The 23,806-nt window shown below is 45.8% G+C and overlaps 1 protein-coding gene across 1 annotated transcript; it reads right to left on the reverse strand.

Moving 5' to 3' along the window:
- Window positions 1–10,882: 10,882 nt before the first annotated feature.
- Window positions 10,883–13,267, reverse strand: LOC129816049 (mucin-21-like). The gene is made up of 3 exons (XM_055870230.1): window positions 13,252–13,267; window positions 11,371–12,292; window positions 10,883–10,943 (listed from the first exon to the last, which is right to left on the reverse strand). Exons 1-3 carry the CDS (start codon window positions 13,265–13,267, stop codon window positions 10,883–10,885), a joined length of 999 nt encoding a protein of 332 aa, XP_055726205.1.
- Between the last annotated feature and the right edge of the window lie 10,539 nt (window positions 13,268–23,806).

Below are 23,806 nucleotides of genomic sequence, written 5' to 3' on the forward strand. Positions count from 1 at the left end.
CGCTTTTAACCACTAGGCTACCTGCCCCTTTTTCCCCCCCTAAAACAATGATGTTTCGAGTCTTGAAGCAAATGAACAGCACATTTTTAATAGTTTGGGTTACGCCACTAACAGACTGCTACGGAGGCATCAGTAGTAGAGGGTTGATTGCATGAGGAACACCCATCAAACACTTTGCCCTTAATGACACTTTACCTCTGGTAAATGTGTTGAAGCTCTTGACCCCAGATAGACCCCTCTCTGGCAACATGGCCCAGTGGCCCCTCAACTTATCTTATCATGGCAGTAGTTGGCAAATAGTGGCTCTGTATGTCACTGTGTACCTCTGGTCATGTCGTCTGCTCTGATTGCAATAGGCACCTTAGCAGAGGTGGTCGCAGTGGAGTTAATCAAGGAGGGTTAAATGTCAGAGGTTATTCGGGTTTGGGTATGAGCTGATCCACTTACCGTTTTGGTAGTCAATATAGTCCTCTCAAAAAGAAGGTCCCGTAACAGTATGTATAGTATCCTTGAGATGGACGTCATCTGTTTATGTTGTGATCATACCATAGTTTACTCTAAAGTAAAAGTTTGTCCTCCGCTATTACCTGGCTGCTAAAACGTTTCAGTTTATGTGACAAAACAAGCAATCTTAGTGTCGAGAATAATTGAAACATGTAAACCGCTGTGAAATATATTTTCAATAACTGAAAATGTTGCATTTTCAGCTGTTTGAAGTTGGTGTACAATACTGAAAGTAAAAAGACGCAAAAAATGAATCTTAAGGACGGGAAGCACAGAACTAGGACACAAATGGATCTACCACTTATCAGACTTGCTTTCAATGAGAATGACAGCTCTATAACTCACATTTCTATGTGCATTTGGTCAGGTCGCACACAATGCTACATATTGCGCCATTAAAAGTGGTATGGGACAAGGAATCAACTTAAGATTAGACCATTTTGTAGGTCTGAAAATGTCTGACATTTTTTTTTAGAGCGAACTATCACTTTATGTAGGCTTTATACTGTTGAAATCCAAATGAGCACATTGCTTCACTCTCAAACAACCAGGGTCTTATTTCCGAGTTGTGATGTAACTTAAGCTTTACGATGATTGTGCCATATGTAGCATTTTTACAAGCCAGCTTTTTAAGAGTGTTTCCCAAACAAAGACGTAGAGAGAATGTTGGCTATGTGTTGATACTGATAGGATGGAAAGAAAAACAGCGCTGATCTTCTCCATTTATATTTATTATGGATCCCCATTAGTTCCTGCCAAGGCAGCAGCTACTCTTCCTGGGGTTTATTATGGATCCCCATTAGTTCCTGCCAAGGCAGCAGCTACTCTTCCTGGGGTTTATTAAGGATCCCCATTAGTTCCTGCCAAGGCAGCAGCTACTCTTCCTGGGGTTTATTATGGATCCCCATTAGTTCCTGCCAAGGCAGCAGCTACTCTTCCTGGGGTTTATTAAGGATCCCCATTAGTTCCTGCCAAGGCAGCAGCTACTCTTCCTGGGGTTTATTAAGGATCCCCATTAGTTCCTGCCAAGGCAGCAGCTACTCTTCCTGGGGTTTATTAAGGATCCCCATTAGTTCCTGCCAAGGCAGCAGCTACTCTTCCTGGGGTTTATTATGGATCCCCATTAGTTCCTGCCAAGGCAGCAGCTACTCTTCCTGGGGTTTATTATGGATCCCCATTAGTTCCTGCCAAGGCAGCAGCTACTCTTCCTGGGGTTTATTAAGGATCCCCATTAGTTCCTGCCAAGGCAGCAGCTACTCTTCCTGGGGTTTATTAAGGATCCCCATTAGTTCCTGCCAAGGCAGCAGCTACTCTTCCTGGGGTTTATTAAGGATCCCCATTAGTTCCTGCCAAGGCAGCAGCTACTCTTCCTGGGGTTTATTATGGATCCCCATTAGTTCCTGCCAAGGCAGCAGCTACTCTTCCTGGGGTTTATTATGGATCCCCATTAGTTCCTGCCAAGGCAGCAGCTACTCTTCCTGGGGTTTATTAAGGATCCCCATTAGTTCCTGCCAAGGCAGCAGCTACTCTTCCTGGGGTTTATTAAGGATCCCCATTAGTTCCTGCCAAGGCAGCAGCTACTCTTCCTGGGGTTTATTAAGGATCCCCATTAGTTCCTGCCAAGGCAGCAGCTACTCTTCCTGGGGTTTATTAAGGATCCCCATTAGTTCCTGCCAAGGCAGCAGCTACTCTTCCTGGGGTTTATTAAGGATCCTCATTAGTTCCTGCCAAGGCAGCAGCTACTCTTCCTGGGGTTTATTAAGGATCCCCATTAGTTCCTGCCAAGGCAGCAGCTACTCTTCCTGGGGTTTATTAAGGATCCCCATTAGTTCCTGCCAAGGCAGCAGCTACTCTTCCTGGGGTTTATTAAGGATCCCCATTAGTTCCTGCCAAGGCAGCAGCTACTCTTCCTGGGGTTTATTAAGGATCCCCATTAGTTCCTGCCAAGGCAGCAGCTACTCTTCCTGGGGTTTATTAAGGATCCCCATTAGTTCCTGCCAAGGCAGCAGCTACTCTTCCTGGGGTTTATTAAGGATCCCCATTAGTTCCTGCCAAGGCAGCAGCTACTCTTCCTGGGGTTTATTAAGGATCCCCATTAGTTCCTGCCAAGGCAGCAGCTACTCTTCCTGGGGTTTATTAAGGATCCCCATTAGTTCCTGCCAAGGCAGCAGCTACTCTTCCTGGGGTTTATTATGGATCCCCATTAGTTCCTGCCAAGGCAGCAGCTACTTTTCCTGGGGTTTATTAAGGATCCCCATTAGTTCCTGCCAAGGCAGCAGCTACTCTTCCTGGGGTTTATTAAGGATCCCCATTAGTTCCTGCCAAGGCAGCAGCTACTCTTCGTGGGGTTTATTAAGGATCCCCATTAGTTCCTGCCAAGGCAGCAGCTACTCTTCCTGGGGTTTATTAAGGATCCCCATTAGTTCCTGCCAAGGCAGCAGCTACTCTTCCTGGGGTTTATTAAGGATCCCCATTAGTTCCTGCCAAGGCAGCAGCTACTCTTCCTGGGGTTTATTAAGGATCCCCATTAGTTCCTGCCAAGGCAGCAGCTACTCTTCCTGGGGTTTATTATGGATCCCCATTAGTTCCTGCCAAGGCAGCAGCTACTCTTCCTGGGGTTTATTAAGGATCCCCATTAGTTCCTGCCAAGGCAGCAGCTACTCTTCCTGGGGTTTATTATGGATCCCCATTAGTTCCTGCCAAGGCAGCAGCTACTCTTCCTGGGGTTTATTATGGATCCCCATTAGTTCCTGCCAAGGCAGCAGCTACTCTTCCTGGGGTTTATTATGGATCCCCATTAGTTCCTGCCAAGGCAGCAGCTACTCTTCCTGGGGTTTATTAAGGATCCCCATTAGTTCCTGCCAAGGCAGCAGCTACTCTTCCTGGGGTTTATTATGGATCCCCATTAGTTCCTGCCAAGGCAGCAGCTACTCTTCCTGGGGTTTATTAAGGATCCCCATTAGTTCCTGCCAAGGCAGCAGCTACTCTTCCTGGGGTTTATTAAGGATCCCCATTAGTTCCTGCCAAGGCAGCAGCTACTCTTCCTGGGGTTTATTAAGGATCCCCATTAGTTCCTGCCAAGGCAGCAGCTACTCTTCCTGGGGTTTATTAAGGATCCCCATTAGTTCCTGCCAAGGCAGCAGCTACTCTTCCTGGGGTTTATTAAGGATCCCCATTAGTTCCTGCCAAGGCAGCAGCTACTCTTCCTGGGGTTTATTATGGATCCCCATTAGTTCCTGCCAAGGCAGCAGCTACTCTTCCTGGGGTTTATTATGGATCCCCATTAGTTCCTGCCAAGGCAGCAGCTACTCTTCCTGGGGTTTATTATGGATCCCCATTAGTTCCTGCCAAGGCAGCAGCTACTCTTCCTGGGGTTTATTAAGGATCCCCATTAGTTCCTGCCAAGGCAGCAGCTACTCTTCCTGGGGTTTATTATGGATCCCCATTAGTTCCTGCCAAGGCAGCAGCTACTCTTCCTGGGGTTTATTAAGGATCCCCATTAGTTCCTGCCAAGGCAGCAGCTACTCTTCCTGGGGTTTATTAAGGATCCCCATTAGTTCCTGCCAAGGCAGCAGCTACTCTTCCTGGGGTTTATTAAGGATCCCCATTAGTTCCTGCCAAGGCAGCAGCTACTCTTCCTGGGGTTTATTAAGGATCCCCATTAGTTCCTGCCAAGGCAGCAGCTACTCTTCCTGGGGTTTATTATAGATCCCCATTAGTTCCTGCCAAGGCAGCAGCTACTCTTCCTGGGGTTTATTAAGGATCCCCATTAGTTCCTGCCAAGGCAGCAGCTACTCTTGCTGGGGTTTATTAAGGATCCCCATTAGTTCCTGCCAAGGCAGCAGCTACTCTTCCTGGGGTTTATTATGGATCCCCATTAGTTCCTGCCAAGGCAGCAGCTACTCTTCCTGGGGTCCAACAAAATTATTAAGGCAGTTATAAAAATCGTAAAACATTACATTACATTTCACAACAGATTTCACAACACATTACGTGTGTGCCCTCAGGCCACTACTCTACAACCACATATCTACAACACAAAATCCATGTGTACGTGTGTGCATAGTGCGTATGTTATCATGTGTGTGTGTTTGAGTGTGTCTGTGCCTGTGTGGGTGTCTCTTCACAGTCCCCACTCTTCAATAAGGTGTATTTTTATCTGTTTTTTAAATCAAATGTTACTGCTTGCATGACTTACTTATTGTGTAATAGGGTTCCATGTAGTCATGGCTCTATATAGTACTGTGCGGCTCCTGTAGTCTATTGGTGACTGTGAAGAGACCTCTGGTGGCATGTCTTGTGGGGAATGCATGGGTGTCTGAGCTGTGTGCCAGTGGTTTAAACAGACACCTCAGTGCATTCAACATGTAAATACTTCTCACAAATACGAATGGTGATGAAGTCAATCCCTCCTCTACTTTGAGCCAGGAGAACCTGACATATTCATGTTAGCTCTCCGCGTACATCCAAGGGCCAGCCGTGCTGCCTGGTTCTGAGCCAATTGTAATTTTCCTAAGTCCATGTTTGTTGCACCTGACCATACGACTGAACAATAGTCCAGGTGCAACAAAACTAGGGCCTGTAGGAACTGTCTTGATGATAGCGTTGTTAAGAAGGCAGAGCAGTGCTTTATTATGGACAGACCTCTCTCCATCTTAACTACTGTTGCATCAATATGTTTTGACAATGAATGTTTACAATCCAGGGTTACTCCAAACAGTTTATTCTCCTCAACTTGCTCAATTTCCACATTATTCATTACAATATTTAGTTGGTTTAGGGTTTAGTGAATGATTTGTCCCAAATACAATGTTTTTTTAAATTGTTTATATATTTAGGACTAACTTATTTCTTGCCACCCATTCTAAAACTGACTGCAGCTCTTTGTTAAATGTTGCAGTGATTTCACTTTCTGTGGTTGCTGACATGTATAGTGTTGAGTCATCAGCATACATAGGCACCCAGAGCCACTGGCAGGTCATTAGCAAAGGGCAGGTCAAAAGTAAGGGGCCTAGTCAGCTTCCCTGTGGAATGCCTGACTCTATCTGGATTATCCAAAAAACATTCCTTACCCCAGGATTCTTCAACTGGTGACTATTCAACTGGACAATAAAGAAAAAGGAGCACTTTGTTGCTGCATGAATCTGATAGATTATTGATGGAACAAGTAAACAATCGGCTTATGTTTCGGCATGAATTGCCCTCATCAGAGCTGGAGAGGCTTCCATTAAAGAACACTCTCTGTATTCTGTTAGACAGGTAATTCTCATTCCACTATACAGCAGGGCGTGTAAAGCCATAGCACTTAAGTTTTTCCAGCAGAAGATTATGATCGATAATGTCAAAAGCTGCACTGAAGTCTAACAAAACAACTCTCACAATCTTTTTATTATTAATTTCTCTCAGCCAATCATCAGTCAATTTGGTAAGTGATGTGCTTGTTGAGTGTTCTTCCTCATAAGTGTGCTGAAAATCATAGCATTGCATCTGATCAAACACAATTATTTCCAAGAGTTTACTAGTCAGTAACAGGCTGATTGGTTGGCTGTTTTAGCCAGTAAAGGGTGCTTTGCTATTCTTTGGTAGTGGAATGACTTTTGCTTCCCTCCAGGCCTGAGGGCACACACTTTCCTGTAGGCTCAGATTGAAGCGATGGAAAATAGGAGTGGCAATAATGATATCCATCCAAGTTGTCAGATCCAGGTGACTTGTCATTGTTGATAGACATATTTTTTCACTTTACGGAATTCAAAATTACGATGCTTGTCTTTCATAATATGGTCAGTTATGCATGGACGTGTAGTAGGTTTAGAATTTGTTGTTGGCATGTCATGCCTAAATTTGCTAATCTTGCCAATAAAAAAATAATTACAGTAGTTGGCAATATCAGTGGGATTTGTGACAAATGAATCATCTGATTCAATGAATAATGGAGCCGAGTTAATCTTTTTTCCCAAAATTTCAAAGATTTTTAATATAATTCTTTATATAATTTATCTTCATTTCATACTACAGTTTCTTCTTCTGTTTAGTCACATGATTTCTCAATTTACAGTATGTTTGCCAATCGGCTGTGCAGACAGATTTATTTGCCATTCCTGTTGCCTCATCCCTCTCAACCATAAAATGTTTCAATTCCTCATCAATCCATGGGGATGTAACAGTTTTTACAGTGATTTTCTTAATGGGTGCATGTTTATTAATAACTGGAATGAGCAATTTCATAAATGTGTCAAGTGCAGTATCTGGTTGCTCCTCATTACACATCACAGACCAGCAAATATTATTTACATCTTCAACATAGTAATCACTACAAAACGTATTGTATCACCTCTTATACATCATACTAGGCCCAGCCTTTGGAACTTTGGTTTTCCTAGATATGGCTACATCTGATGGATTTGGATGCTGCTTTAGAGCAGATTCCTGCAGCATTAGTAAAGATGTGATCAATACATGTGGATTCCTGTGCTGTTTGTAAATACCCTGGTAGGTTAACTGATAAGGTTGCAAGCACTGGTTAGTTAGGGTTAGCCTTGAAAGAATTCAAATCTTAGCATAGCAAAATAATTATTCCACGGCAGATCAGCTCCTAGAGAGATACTGTATTACCACATATGGCTGCAAATATTGAGGCAGATTATTCTAGATGCTTACCCTTACACATCATGAAATATATTGAGGCAAAAATAGAATATAGACTATAGACTACATCATTTAGGATCTCTATGGTGAGGTGAGCATAGGCAGCAGGTCCTATGTTCAATTTCCTATTCAAACCCACTCTATACTCCCCCAACCTCATTCTCACTACAGTCCACTACCTAGATTGTTTACATGGTCATGGGCGATCCCTGAAAAGCAGCATATCTCTGTGTTACCCAATGCTTCCTCTTCTGGTGCTGACGGGGCTGCTTGAACTCTAGATGACCCTGTGACCTCTGGCTGAGCCCCTAGAATGGGCAGGGCACCCAAAATGACGTCACGCACTCAGTGGTCACACTGTGTTGCTCGAGCCTGCTAGGTACAGTTGAAGTCGGAAGTTTACATACACTTCGGTTGGAGTCATTAAAACCAGATTTTCAACCACTCCACAAATGTCTTGTTAACAATCTATGGTTTTGGCAAGTCGGTTAGGATATCTGCTTTGTGCAAGACACAAGTCATTTTTCCAACAATTGTTTACAGACAGATTATTTCACTTATAATTCACTCTATCACAATTCCAGTGGGTCAGAAGTTTACATACACTAAGTTGACTGTGCCTTTAAACAGCTTGGAAAATTCCAGAAAAGGATGTCATGGCTTTAAAAGCTTCTGATAGGCTAATTGACATCATTTGAGTCAATTGGAGGTGTACCTGTGGATGTATTTCAAGGCCTACCTTCAAACTCAGTGCCTCTTTGCTTGACATCATGGGAAAATCAAAAGAAATCAGCCAAGACCTCAGAAAAAAAATTGTGGACCTTCGCAAGTCTGGTTCATCCTTGGGATCAATTTCCAAACGCCTGATGGTACCACTCTCATCTGCACAAACAATAGTACGCAAGTATAAACACCATGGGACCACTCAGCCGTCATACCGTTCAGGAAGGAAACCTGTTCTGTCTCCTATAGATGAATGTACTTTGGTGCGAAAAGTGCAAATCGATCCCAGAACAACAGCAAAGGGCCAAGTGAAGATGCTGGAGGAAACCGGTACAAAAGTATCTATATCCACTGTAAAACGAGTCCTATATCGACATAACCTGAAAGGCCACTCAGCAAGGAAGAAGCCACTGCTCCAAAACTGCCATAAAAAAGCCAGACTAGGTTAGACTACTGCAATGCTCTACTTTCCTGCTACCCGGATAAAGCACTAAATAAACTTCAGTTAGTGCTAAATACGGCTGCTAGAATCCTGACTAGAACCAAAAAATGTGATCATATTATTCCAGTGCTAGCCTCCCTACACTGGCTTCCTGTTAAGGCAAGGGCTGATTTCAAGATTTTACTGCTAACCTACAAAGCATTACATGGGCTTGCTCCTACCTATCTTTACATGGGCTTGCTCCTACCTACCTACCTTTTGGTCCTGCCGTACATACCTACACGTACGCTACGGTCACAAGACGCAGGCCTCCTAATTGTCCCTAGAATTTCTAAGCAAACAGCTGGTGGCAGGGCTTTCTCCTATAGAGCTCCATTTTTATGGAATGGTCTGCCTACCCATGTGAGAGACGCAGACTCGGTCTCAACTTTTAAGTCTTTACTGAAGACTCATCTCTTCAGTGGGTCATATGATTGAGTGTAGTCTGGCCCAGGAGTGTGAAGGTGAACGGAAAGGCTCTGGAGCAACGAACCGCCCTTGCTGTCTCTGCCTGGCCGGTTCCCCTCTCTCCACTGGGATTCTCTGCCTCTAACCCTATTACAGGGGCTGAGTCACTGGCTTACTGGTGCTCTTTCATGCCGTCCCTAGGAGGGCTGCGTCACTTGAGTGGGTTGAGTTACTGACGTGATCTTCCTGTCTGGGTTGGCGCCCCCCCCCCCCCCCCCCCCCCCCTTGGTTTGTGCTGTGGTGGAGATCTTTGTGGGCTATACTTGGCCTTGTCTCAGGATGGTAAGTTGGTGGTTGAAGGTATCCCTCTAGTGGTGTGGGCTCTGTGCTTTGGCAAAGTGGGTGGGGTTATATCCTTCCTGTTTGGCCCTGTCCGGGGGTATCGTCGGATGGGGCCACAGTGTCTCCTGACCCCTCCTGTCTCAGCCTCCAGTATTTATGCTGCAGTAGTTTATGTGTCGGGGGGCTAGGGTCAGTTGGTTATATCTGGAGTACTTCTCCTGTCTTATCCTGTGTCCTGTGTGAATTTAAGTATGCTCTCTCTAATTCTCTCCTTCTCTCTTTATTTCTCTCTCTAGGAGGACCTGAGCCCTAGGACCATGCGTCAGGACTACCGGGCATGATGACTCCTTGCTGTCCCAAGTCCACCTGGCCTTGCTGCTGCTCCAGTTTCAACTGTTCTGCCTATGGAACCCTGACCTGTCCACCGGACGTGCTACCTGTCCCAGACTTGCTGTTTTCAACTCTCTAGAGACCGCAGGAGCGGTAGAGATACTCTTAATGATCGGCTATGAAAAGCCAACTGACATTTACTCCTGATTATTATTTGACCATGCTGGTCATTTATGAACATTTGAACATCTTGGCCATGTTCTGTTATAATCTCCACCCGGCACAGCCAGAAGAGGACTGGCCACCCCTCATAGCCTGGTTCCTCTCTAGGTTTCTTCCTAGGTTTTGGCCTTTCTAGGGAGTTTTTCCTAGCCGCCATTCTTCTACACCTGCATTGCTTGCTGTTTGGGGTTTTAGGCTGGGTTTCTGTACAGCACTTCGAGATACTAGCTGATGTACGAAGGGCTCTATAAAATAAACTTGATTTGATGTAGATATATTGAAGCAACATCTCAAGACATCAGTCAGGAAGTTAAAGCTTGGTCGCAAATGGGTCTTCCAAATGGACAATGACCCCAAGCATACTTCCAAAGTTGTGGCAAAATGGCCATCACAAAGCCCTGACCTCAATCCTCTAGAAAATTTGTGGGCAGAACTGAAAAAGCGTGTGCGAGCAAGGAGGCCTACAAACCTGTCTCAGTTATACTAGCTCTGTCAGGAGGATGGGCCAAAATTCACCCAACTTATTGTGGGAAGCTGGGCTACCCAAAATGTTTGACCCAAGTTAAACTTTTTGAAGGCAATGCTAACAAATACTAATTGAGTGTATGTAAACTTCTGACCCGTTGGGAATGTGATGAAAGAAATAAAAGCTGAAATAAATAATTCTCTCTACTATTATTTTGACGTTTCACATTCTTAAAATAAAGTAGTGATCCTAACTGACCTAAGACAGGGAATTTTGACTCGGATTAAATGTCAGGAATTGTGAAAAATTTAGTTTAAATGTATTTGGCTAAGGTGTATGTAAACCTCCGACTTCAACTGTATATCATTGGTTGTAGCTCCATAGAGATAAGATACATCACACACTATTAATAAGCATTTCGCTGCCTGACTCATGAAACAAAATAGATCTCTGCCACCTGTTTTCCCGCAAGGAACATTAACCTTTTGTGGGATGGCATACTTTTACAGTGCATGTTGTCTCGGATGTTTGGGAAGCACTCCCAGTTTCTGACTTTCCATACAGTCAATGGCCCATGGTGAAGGTGTGCTTTTTTACTGGCTTTGAAGAGGTTCTTTGAACATATGCCAAAGAGGAAAAGAGATACACCATGAATGATATGGCCTGGGATCTTCTCCAGGTAGAGACTCGTGATCATTGAGGTCCTTCTTCTGTCCGAGGGAGAGAGTCATAGAGAAAGGACAGAGGAGGCCCATTGAAAGTCACATGCCTGATTTATTGAAGTAGATTCTTAATGTAGCGTCAGTGCATAACGTCACCTGACTTCACACAAACACAGACACACAGTATTACCCTGAGAGTGACAGTGTGCACCTCTGTCAGATGTCCTTCTTTCTCTCTTTAGGTTTTAGAACCACTTAATTAAAAGCTGAAAGTGCGGCAAATTTAGGAGCTTCCTGTTGCATATTGAGAAGTTACGGTTGTTTACCGCATTGTAACAGATAAATGCAAGTTCACATAACAGCTGCCTGCAGTCCCAGTATTAGCTGTGTTATGACAGCTGGTGTACTGTGTATAAGTCCCAGTATTAGCTGTGTTATGACATCTGGTGTACTGTGTATTAGTCCCAGTATTAGCTGTGTTATGACATCTGGTGTACTGTGTATTAGTCCCAGTATTAGCTGTGTTATGACAGCTGGTGTACTGTGTATTAGTCCCAGTATTAGCTGTGTTATGACAGCTGGTGTACTGTGTATTAGTCCCAGTATTAGCTGTGTTATGACAGCTGGTGTACTGTGTATTAGTCCCAGTATTAGCTGTGTTATGACAGCTGGTGTACTGTGTATTAGTCCCAGTATTAGCTGTGTTATGACAGCTGGTGTACTGTGTATTAGTCCCAGTATTAGCTGTGTTATGACAGCTGGTGTACTGTGTATTAGTCCCAGTATTAGCTGTGTTATGACAGCTGGTGTACTGTGTATTAGTCCCAGTATTAGCTGTGTTATGACAGCTGGTGTACTGTGTATTAGTCCCAGTATTAGCTGTGTTATGACAGCTGGTGTACTGTGTATTAGTCCCAGTATTAGCTGTGTTATGACAGCTGGTGTACTGTGTATTAGTCCCAGTATTAGCTGTGTTATGACAGCTGGTGTACTGTGTATTAGTCCCAGTATTAGCTGTGTTATGACAGCTGGTGTACTGTGTATTAGTCCCAGTATTAGCTGTGTTATGACAGCTGGTGTACTGTGTATTAGTCCCAGTATTAGCTGTGTTATGACAGCTGGTGTACTGTGTATTAGTCCCAGTATTAGCTGTGTTATGACATCTGGTGTACTGTGTATTAGTCCCAGTATTAGCTGTGTTATGACAGCTGGTGTACTGTGTATTAGTCCCAGTATTAGCTGTGTTATGACATCTGGTGTACTGTGTATTAGTCCCAGTATTAGCTGTGTTATGACAGCTGGTGTACTGTGTATTAGTCCCAGTATTAGCTGTGTTATGACAGCTGGTGTACTGTGTATTAGTCCCAGTATTAGCTGTGTTATGACATCTGGTGTACTGTGTATTAGTCCCAGTATTAGCTGTGTTATGACAGCTGGTGTACTGTGTATTAGTCCCAGTATTAGCTGTGTTATGACAGCTGGTGTACTGTGTATTAGTCCCAGTATTAGCTGTGTTATGACAGCTGGTGTACTGTGTATTAGTCCCAGTATTAGCTGTGTTATGACATCTGGTGTACTGTGTATTAGTCCCAGTATTAGCTGTGTTATGACATCTGGTGTACTGTGTATAAGTCCCAGTATTAGCTGTGTTATGACAGCTGGTGTACTGTGTATTAGTCCCAGTATTAGCTGTGTTATGACATCTGGTGTACTGTGTATTAGTCCCAGTATTAGCTGTGTTATGACAGCTGGTGTACTGTGTATTAGTCCCAGTATTAGCTGTGTTATGACATCTGGTGTACTGTGTATTAGTCCCAGTATTAGCTGTGTTATGACAGCTGGTGTACTGTGTATTAGTCCCAGTATTAGCTGTGTTATGACAGCTGGTGTACTGTGTATTAGTCCCTGTATTAGCTGTGTTATGACATCTGGTGTACTGTGTATTAGTCCCAGTATTAGCTGTGTTATGACAGCTGGTGTACTGTGTATTAGTCCCAGTATTAGCTGTGTTATGACAGCTGGTGTACTGTGTATTAGTCCCAGTATTAGCTGTGTTATGACATCTGGTGTACTGTGTATTAGTCCCAGTATTAGCTGTGTTATGACATCTGGTGTACTGTGTATAAGTCCCAGTATTAGCTGTGTTATGACAGCTGGTGTACTGTGTATTAGTCCCAGTATTAGCTGTGTTATGACATCTGGTGTACTGTGTATAAGTCCCAGTATTAGCTGTGTTATGACAGCTGGTGTACTGTGTATTAGTCCCAGTATTAGCTGTGTTATGACATCTGGTGTACTGTGTATTAGTCCCAGTATTAGCTGTGTTATGACATCTGGTGTACTGTGTATAAGTCCCAGTGTTAGCTGTGTTATGACATCTGGTGTACTGTGTATAAGTCCCAGTATTAGCTGTGTTATGACAGCTGGTGTACTGTGTATTAGTCCAATTGTTATGACAACTGGTGTACAGTCGTGGCCAAACATTTTGAGAATGACACAAATATTAATTTTCACAAAGTCTGCTATCTCAGTTTGTATGATGGCAATTTGCATATACTCCAGAATGTTATGAAGAGTGATCAGATGAATTGCAATTAATTGCAAAGTCTCTCTTTGCCATGCAAATTAACTGAATCCCCCAAAAACATTTCCACTGCATTTCAGCCCTGCCACAAAAGGACCAGCTGACATCATGTCAGTGATTCTCTCGTTAAAACAGGTGTGAGTATTGACGAGGACAAAGGCTGGAGATCACTCTGTCATGCTGACTGAGTTCGAATAACAGACTGGAAGCTTCAAAAGGAGGTTGGTGCTTGGAATCATTGTTCTTACTTTGTCAACCATGGTTACCTGCAAGGAAACACGTGCCGTCATCATTACTTTGCACAAAAAGAGCTTCACAGGCAAGGATATTTCTGCCAGTAAGATTGCACCTAAAACCATTTATCGGATCATCAAGAATTTCAAAGAGAGCAGTTCAATTGTTGTGAAGAAGGCTTCAGGGCGACCAAGAAAGTCCAGCAAGCGCCAAGACTGTCTCCTAAAGTTGATTCAGCTGCGGGATCGTGGCACCACCAGTACAGAGCTTGATCAGGAATGGCAGCAGGCAGGTGTGAGTGCATCTGCACGCACAGTGAGGCGAAGACTTTTGGAGAGTGGCCTAGTGTCAAGAAGGGCAGCAAAGAAGTCACTTCTCTCCAGGAAAAAAATCAGGGACAGACTGACATTCTGCAAAAGGTACAGGGATTGGAATGCTGAGGACTGGGGTAAAGTCATTTTCTCTGATGAATCCCCTTTCCGATTGTTTGGGGCATCCGGAAAAAAGCTGGTCCGGAGAAGACAAGGTGAGCGCTACCATCAGTCCTGTGTCATGCCAACAGTAAAGCATCCTGAGACCATTCATGTGTGGGGTTGCTTCTCAACCAAGGGAGTGGGCTCCCTCACAATTTTGCCTAAGAACACAGCCATGAATAAAGAATGGTACCAACACACCCTCCGAGAGCAACTTCTCCCAACCATCCATGAACAGTTTGGTGACGAACAATGCATTTTCCAGCATGATGGAGCACCTTGCCATAAGGCAAAAGTGATAACTAAGTGGCTCGGGGAACAAAACATGAATATTTTGGGTCCATGGCCAGGAAACTCCCCAGACCTTAATCCCATTGAGAACTTGTGGTCAATCCTCAAGAGGCGGGTGGACAAACAAAAACCCACAAATTCTGAAAAACAAGAATTGATTATGCAAGAATGGGCTGCCATCAGTCAGGATGTGGCCCATAAGTTAATTGACAGCATGCCAGGGTGGATTGCAGAGGTCTTGAAAAAGAAGGGTTGTCATGACTTCCACCGAAGGTGGCTCCCCTGCCTGTTCGGGCGGTGCTCGGCGGTCGTCGTCGCCGTTCTACTAGCCGCCACCGATCCCTTTTAACTTTTCTGTTAGTTTAATCTTATTAGTTGCACCTATTCCTTTTTGTGTTTCTTGATTTTGGTCTATTTAAGCCTGTTAGGCCCGCATAGGTTTGTGCGGGATTATTTTGTGTTCTCTGTCGATTGTGGATGTGTTTTTGTTCTCTGGATCGTTTACCCTGTGTTCTGGGTTGGTCAGTGTGTATGCGCCCTGTGTTTGGCGTGACCGTTTTTTCCGGAGAATTAAATTATACAAATCATTGAACCCTCTGCACTCTGCGCCTGACTCCTACCTTCCACTCCTAGTAACCCGTGATAGAATCCCACACCTCACCTCCAGCGCCTCTTCCACCAGCACCACCTACCCCTCCTTCAGCGTCCGGATCCGGTGCCCTGAGTCTGGCGCTCCCCAAGGAGTACGATGGGACGGCGGCTGGGTGCCAGGGGTTCCTACTACAACTGGAGCTGTACCTGGCTACCGTTCGTCCGACTCCCTCGGGGGAGGAGAGCGTGAGCGTCCTCGTTTCCTGTCTGACGGGTCGAGCCCTGGAGTCGGCCAACGCAGTGTGGAATGGCCCAGACTCGGCGAGAGATCACTACCCCGAGTTCACCCGCCGTTTTTGGGCCGTGTTCAACCACCCACCTGAGGGCCGAGTAGCGGGTGAACGGCTGTTCCACCTGCGACAGGAGACAAGGAGCGCGCTGGACTTTGCACTGGATTTCCGGACTTTATCCGCAGGGGCGGGGTGGAACAACAGGGCCTTGATGGACCACTATCGTTGTAGCCTCCGGGAGGACGTCCGCAGGGAGCTAGCGTGTCGGGACACCACCCTCTCCCTCAATGAACTGATTGACATGTCCATTCGACTGGAGAACCTGCTGGCTGCCCGCGGGCGTCCAGAACGGGCCCTGTCGATTACACCTCCAGGCCCTGCTCCAATCCCCATGGAGTTAGGGGGGGGCCGCATCGAGGGGGACCGGAGGAGGAGTTTCCTCCTGCACTGGAGGAAAGGACATACTGCCGATCGGTGCTGGCGGAGCTCGCCTGGGAGTCGGGATGGCAGGCAGAGCACTCCTCGTTCACCCCAGGTGAGTCAGCACCAGACTCACCCAGAGCTTCCTGTCGACCATATGTTTTTGCTAATTTCTTTTTCTGTGTTTTCTCCCTCTCTACAGCATAAGGCGCTAGTCAATTCAGGCGCAGCTGGGAACTTCATGGATCGTGGGCTCGCGTTAAGGCTAGGGATTCCACTGGTGTCGTTACACCAACCTTTTCCCGTGCACGCCTTAGATAGCCGACCATTAGGGTCAGGGCTGGTCAGGGAGGCCACGGTTCCACTGGACATGGTAACGCAGGGGAATCATGAGAAGCGGATTAGTCTCTTCCTTATTGATTCGCCTGCGTTTCCAGTGGTGCTGGGAATTCCCTGGCTGGCTTATCACAATCCGGTGATTTCATGGAGACAGGGGGCTCTTCGAGGGTGGTCAGAGGAGTGTTCAGGCAGGTGCATAGGAGTTTTCATCGGTGCGACAACGGTGGAGAGTCCAGACCAGGTTTCCACTGTGCGCATTCCCTCTGAGTATGCTGATTTGTCTATCGCCTTCTGTAAAAGGAAGGCGACCCAATTACCACCCCATCGACGAGGGGACTGCGCGATAAACCTCCTGGAGAACGCTGCACTGCCAAGGAGTCACGTGTACCCGTTGTCCTAGGAGGAGACAGTGGCTATGGAGACATACGTCACTGAATCTCTGGGACAGGGGTACATTCGGCCCTCCACGTCCCCGTCTCCTCGAGCTTCTTTTTTGTGAAGAAGAAGGAGGGAGGTCTGCGTCCGTGCATTGATTATAGAGGTCTAAATTCAATCACAGGGGGGTTTAGTTACCCGCTACCTCTCATTGCCACGGCGGTGGAGTCATTTCACGGGGCGCGTTTCTTCACAAAACTGGACCTTAGGAGCGCGCATAACCTGGTGCGTATCCGGGGGGGATGAGTGGAAGACCGCATTTAGTACCACATCTGGCCATTATGAGTACCTCGTCATGCCGTATGGGTTGAAGAATGCTCCAGCCGTTTTCCAATCTTTCGTAGACGAGATTCTCAGAGACCTGCACGGGCAGGGGGTGGTAGTGTACATCGATGACATACTGATCTATTCTGCCACACGCGCCGCGCACGTGCCTCTGGTGCGTAAGGTACTTGGGCAACTGCTGGAGCATGACCTGTATGCCAAGGCTGAGAAATGTGTGTTCTCCAAACAAGCCGTTTCCTTCCTGGGTTATCGCATTTCCACCTCTGGGGTGGTGATGGAGTGTGACCGCGTTACAGCCGTGCGTAATTGGCCGACTCCGACCACGGTAAAGGAGGTGCCGTGGTTTTTAGGGTTTGCCAATTACTACCGGTTTATCCGAGGTTTTGGTCAGGTGGCTGCTCCTCTATTACCTCACTGCTGAAGGGGGCGGGCAAAGCTTTCACTCGTCTGAAGGGGCTGTTCACCGACGCACCCGTGCTGGCGCATCCAGACCCCTTTTTGGCGTTCATAGTGGAGGTGGATGCGTCCGAGGCTGAGGTGGGAGCCGTGCTATCAAAGCTCCGCCCCTGCGTTTTTTTCCCGAAGAAGCTCGGTCCGGTGGAGCGGAACTATGACGTGGGGGACCGGGAGTTGTTAGCTGTAGTCAAGGCTCTGAAGGCGTGGAGACATTGGCTTGAGCGGGCTAAGCACCCGGTCCTCATCTGGACTGACCATCGTAATCTCGAGTATATCCGGGCAGCGAGGAGATTGAATCTGCGTCAGGCTAGGTGGGCCATGTTCCTTATCCGTTTCCGTTTCACGATTTCATATCAGCCAGGCTCCCAAAATACGGCTGACGCGCTGTCCCGCCTCTATGATACCGAGGAGCGTCCATCGAGTCGACTCCCATCCTCCCAGCTTCATGTCTGATGGCACCGGTGGTACGGGAGGTGGACGCGGAGATCGAGCGGGAAGCACGGTAGGAACCAGCACCCCCTTAGTGTCCAGCAGGGGTTCAGTACGTGCCGCTTGGTGTCCGTGATAAGTTGATTCGATGGGCCCATACACTACCCTCCTCGGGTCATCCTGGCATCGAGAGGATAGTGCGAAGTCTTAGGGGGAGGTACTGGTGGCCCACATTGGCTAAGGACGTGAGGTTTTATGTCTCCTCCTGCTCGGTGTGTGCTCAGAGCAAGGCTCCTCGACACCTGCCTAGAGGGAAGTTACAACCCCTCCCCGTTCCACAACGGCCGTGGTCGCACTTGTCGGTGGACTTTCTCACTGACCTTCCCCCGTCTCAGGGAAGTACCACGATCCTGGTCATTGTGGATCGGTTTTCTAAGTCCTGCCGTCTCATCCCGTTGCCCGGTCTCCCTACGACCCTGCAGACTGCGGAGGCTCTGTTTACCCATGTCTTCCGGCATTACGGGGTGACTGAGGACATCGTTTCTGATCGGGGTCCACAGTTCACGTCCAGAGTTTGGAGGGCATTTATGGAACGGCTGAGGGTCTCGGTCAGCTTCCACCCCAAGAGTAATGGGCAGGTGGAGAGAGTAAACCAGGATGTGGGTAGGTTTCTGCGGTCGTACTGCCAGGACCGGCCTGGTGAGAACTCCCCTTCGCCACTCCTCTACTAACATGTCTCCCTTCCAGTGCGTGTTGGGCTACCAGCCGGTCCTGGCTCCATGACATCAGAGCCAGACCGAGGCTCCTGCGGTGGAGGAATGGGTGCAGCGCTCGAAGGACGCCTGGAGAGCCATCCAGGAATCTTTAAAACAGGCTAGTGGACGGCAGAAGAAGAGCGCTGACCAGCACCGCAGTGAGGCCCCCGTGTTCGCACCGGGGGACCGGGTCTGGCTCTTGACCCGAAACCTGCCCCTCCGCCTGCCCTGCCGGAAGCTGGGGCCGCAGTGTGTAGGGCCATTCAAAGTCCTTAGGAGGATAAACGAGGTGTGTTATAGGTTACAGCTTCCTACTTACTATTGTATTAACCCCTCGTTTCATGTGTCTCTCCTCAGGCCGGTGGTGGCTGGTCCCCTGCAAGAAGGTGAGGTGCCTGAGGTCCCTCCGCCCCCTCTGGACTTCAAGGGGTCCCCGGCGTACACAGTACGCGCTATTCTGGATTTGAGACGCCGGGTGAGGGGCCTACAGTACCTCGTGGACTGGGAGGGGTACGGTCCGGAGGAGAGGTGCTGGGTACCGGTGGGAGACATTTTGGACCCTTCACTTCTGAGGGACTTCCACCGCCTCCACCCGGAGGTTTAGTCTTATTAGTTGCACCTGTTCCTTTTTGTGTTTCTTGATTTTGGTTTATTTAAGCCTGTTAGGCCCGTTTAGGTTTGTGCCGGATTATTTTGTGTTCTCTGTCGATTGTGGATGTGTTTTTGTTCTGTGGATCGTTTGCCCTGTGTTCTGGGTTGGTCAGTGTGTATGCGCCCTGTGTTTGGCGTGACCGTTTTTTCCGGAGAATTAAATTATACAAATCATTGAACCCTCTGCTCTCTGCGTCTGACTCCTACCTTCCACTCCTAGTAACCCGTGACAAGGGTCAAGACTGCAAATATTGACTCTTTGCATCAACTTCATGTAATTGTCAATAAAATCCTTTGACACTTATGAAATACTTGTAATTATACTTCAGTATTCCATAGTAACATCTGACAAAAATATCTAAAGACATTGAGGCAGCAAAATTAATATTCTCAAAACTTTTGGCCACGACTGTACAGTGTTTTAATCCCAATATTAGTCCCAGTGTTATGACATCTGGTGTATTCTGTATTAGTCCAGTGTTATGACAACTGGTGTACTGTGTATTAGTCCCAGTGTTATGACATCTGGTGTACTGTGTACTAGTACAGTGTTATGACAACTGGTTTACTGTGTATTAGTCCCTGTATTAGTCCCAATGTTATGACAACTGAGTACTGTGTATTAGTCCAGTGTTATAACAGCTGGTGTACTGTGTATTAGTCCCACTGATATGATAAAAGGTGTACTGTGTACTAGTCCCTGGAGTGTTATGACAACTTGTGTTGGTAACCACTAGGCTACCTGCGGCCCCAATACACAGTACACCAGATGGCATAACACTGGACTAATACACAGTACTCCAGTTGTCATAACACTGGGACTAATACATTGTTTCTGTACCGCACTTCGGCTGATGTAATCAGGGATTTATAAATACATTTGGTGTACTGTGTATTAGTCCCGGTGTTATGAAAACTGGTGTACTGTGTATTAGTCCCAGTGTTATGACAACTGGTGTACTGTGTATTAGTCCCAGTGTTACGACAACTGGTGTACTGTGTATTAGTCCCAGTGTTATGACAACTGGTGTACTGTGTATTAGTCCCAGTGTTACGACAACTGGTGTACTGTGTATTAGTCCCAGTGTTACGACAACTGGTGTACTGTGTATTAGTCCCAGTGTTATGACAACTGGTGTACTGTGTATTAGTCCCAGTGTTACGACAACTGGTGTACTGTGTATTAGTCCCGGTGTTATGAAAACTGGTGTACTGTGTATTAGTCCCAGTGTTATGACAACTGGTGTACTGTGTATTAGTCCCAGTGTTACGACAACTGGTGTACTGTGTATTAGTCCCAGTGTTACGACAACTGGTGTACTGTGTATTAGTCCCAGTGTTATGACAACTGGTGTACTGTGTATTAGTCCCAGTGTTTTGACAACTGGTGTACTGTGTATTAGTCCCAGTGTTATGACAACTGGTGTACTGTGTATTAGTCCCAGTGTTATGACAACTGGTGTACTGTGTAACATATAGCTTACTCTTCTCAATGAGCTGTGTGTTCAGATTCTTCTATGATATGTGTTTGGCGTCTCATTCATAAAGAGCTCAAATTTAATAAAGCAGCCACAAAAAGCCAAAACGTGATGGACAAATATGACCAGATCATTTCTGTCACTCACTCAGTGAACAACATTCCTTTGTGTGTACAGTAACAATCTCAGGTTTAATTGGGGGAGAGAAAACATGTTTGGCAATGTGGTAGTAAATACTCAGGATGCAAATGCTCAGGAACTCTAAAAGAGGGATGAACAGAGTCAAAACAAGTGTGTCGGGTGGGTACGGTAACTACCACACATCCCACACTCTATTAGAGGCCCACCATGGAAGCATGCCTGTAGGGTTGGGTAGTTTACTTTCTAAATGTAATCCGTTACAGTTATTAGATACCAATCCAAAATTGTAATCAGCGACGTAACTTTTGGATTACCCAAATTCAGTAGCAGAAAGTAATCTGATTACTTTCTGTTACTTTTGAATTACTTTACCCTTAAAGGGATAGTTCACCCAAATTACAAAATTACACATTGTTCCCTTACCCTGTAAGCAGTTTATGGACAAGGTATGACAGCAATCCATGCTTTGGTTTAGTTTCCCTGACACTGGTTCCATATGCTAAGATTTTAGAATTTGTGGCACAAATCCCATTCACGTCCTGGTACCAAAATGTGCATTTTTCGCACATCATTAGAAGAAGACAAAAAGGATCCATCAAACACATTTGGTGTGTCATCATAGTAGTCTCTGACTTGGTGTCAGACTCACTCAGGTGGAACAAACTTAAACTGGCACCTTTTTATTTATTTATTTCACCTTTATTTAACCAGGTAGGCCAGCTGAGAACAAGTTCTCTTTTACAACTGCGACCTGGCCAAGATAAAGCAAAGCAGTGCAACAAAAAACAACAACACAGAGTTACACATGGAATAAACAAACGTACAGTCAATAACACAATACAAAATTTATATACAGTGTGTGCAAATGGAGTGTGTGCACCTTTTTTCAATGCTGAATTAAATGTCATTGAGGAAACAGAAAGGTGTCAAAGTATTTTTTCATTAATATTCTTTCTGAATTTAAAAGTGATCTTAGAAGTAATCAAGTTTTTTGTTGTAGCTGGTAACGTAACAGATTACAGTTATATTTTGGGGGGTAATCCGATTACATTTAACTGATTACAGGGTTGGGGAGAAATCAGTTACTCCCCAACCCTGCATGCGGGTACGTGTGTTTGCTTATACAGTACCAGTCAAAAGTTTGGACACACCTACTCATTCAAGGGTTTTTCTTTATTTTTACTATTTTCTACATTTCAAAATAATACTGAAGACATCAAAACTATGAAATAACACATATGGAATCATGTAGTAACCAAAAAAGTGTTAAAAAAATCCAAATACATTTTAGACTTTAAATTCTTCAAAGCTTTGCACACTCTTGGCACTCTCTCAACCAGCTTCATGAGGTAGTCACCTGGAATGCATTTCAATTAACAGGTGTGCCATGTTAAAAGTTAATTTGTGGAATTTCTTTCCTTCCTAATGCGTTTGAGCCAATCCGTGGTGTTGTGACAAAGTAGGGGGGTAAACAGAAGATAGCCCTATTTGCTAAAAGACCAAGTCCATATTATGGCAAGAACAGCTCGAATAAGCAAAGATAAATGACAGTCCTTCATTACTTTAAGACATGAAGGTCACTCAATCTGGAAAATGTAAGAGGACCACCACAGGAAAGGAAGACCCAGAGTGCTAAATCAGATGACCTGGCCTCCACAATCACCCGACCTCAACCCAATTGAGATGGTTTGGGGTTAGTTGGACCGCAGAGTGAAGGAAAAGCAGCCAACAAGTGCTCAGCCTGTGTGGGAACTCCTTCAAGACTATTGGAAAGCATTCCAGGTGCAGCTGGTTGAGAGAATGCCAAGAGTGTGCAAAGCTGTCATCAAGGCAAAGGGTGGCTACTTTGTTAGCATAAACACACACCTGTTTTTCTTTAATTCTCCCTGTGTGTCTGCAATCTCCTTTTACAATCTCCTCTGTGACCACTCACAGCACAGGTTGGTTACAACATCTGTCTGACTTTGGTGCCAGAGAATAGGTGATGCCAAGGCTGTGTTGACATGGCAAGCCCTCGGGTCATTCTGTTGATCAGATCAAAATGCGATTTCATGCTTTTTTAGTGACACTAGCTAGCCGTGACCTAGTTGTTTTGTAGGCTACCTCTGGCAGGCTACCTCTGCTCAACTCTACACACGCATTTGAGTTTGGGGGGGGGTAATGGAGACATTAGGTCCTGTGTGTGTGATGGTGATGAGTGTGTGGCTGGGTGGGCGCCAGCACAGTGCCCCTGTTCAGGAGCCATCAGATAAGGGAGGGTGAGGTGGTGCCAGATGTACTCTATATCCAGAGCAGGAGTACACCCTTTGAAAAAAGGGTTCCAAAAGGGTTCTTTGGCTGTCCCCATAGTACAAGGTTCCCCACTGGCGTCACACACAACGAATATGGCCCCCTAAGTTTTCTGAGCAAAAAAATATAAAAAGACAGCAAGTTATTTTAATTCCGAAAATCTGTTCCAAAGTACTCACGCATAATAAAAATATTTATGTGATCGTATATAAATGTAAGCAAGGTTTTGGTGATTATATTTTAGTAAAATATTATGTATGTTTGGGCTTAGTGCAGTCAATTTGCAGTGTACAACTTATGACAATCCGCTCAAGAAATAATTGTCCTGCGGCTGAATCTAAACTTTCACTGTTAACTGCGTTTATTTTCAGCAAACTAAACATATGTAAACATTTGTATGAACACAACAAGATTCAACAACTGAGACATAAACTGAACAAGTTCCACAGACATGTGACTAACAGAAATGGAATAATGTGTTCCTGAACAAAGGGGGGGTCAAAATCAAAAGTAACAGTCAGTATCTGGTGTTGTCACCAGTTGCATTAAGTACTGCAGTGCATCTCCTCCTCATGGACTGCACCAGATTTGGCCATTCTTGCTGTGAGATGTTACCCTACTCTTCCACCAAGGCACCTGCAAGTTTCCGGACATTTCTGGGGGGAATGTCCCTAGCCCTCAGCCTCCGATCCAACAGGTCCCAGACATGCTCAATGGGATTGAGATCCGGGCTCTTCGCTGGCCATGGCAGAATACTGACATTCCTGTCTTGCAGGAAATCACGCATAGAACAAGCAGTATGGCTGGAGGCATTGTCATGCTTGAGAGTCATGTCAGGATGAGCCTGCAGGAAGGGTGCCACATGAGGGAGGAGAATGTCTT

The sequence above is a fragment of the Salvelinus fontinalis genome, chromosome 18 (assembly GCF_029448725.1).
Source record: "Salvelinus fontinalis isolate EN_2023a chromosome 18, ASM2944872v1, whole genome shotgun sequence".
Taxonomy (NCBI): Eukaryota; Metazoa; Chordata; class Actinopteri; order Salmoniformes; family Salmonidae; genus Salvelinus; species Salvelinus fontinalis.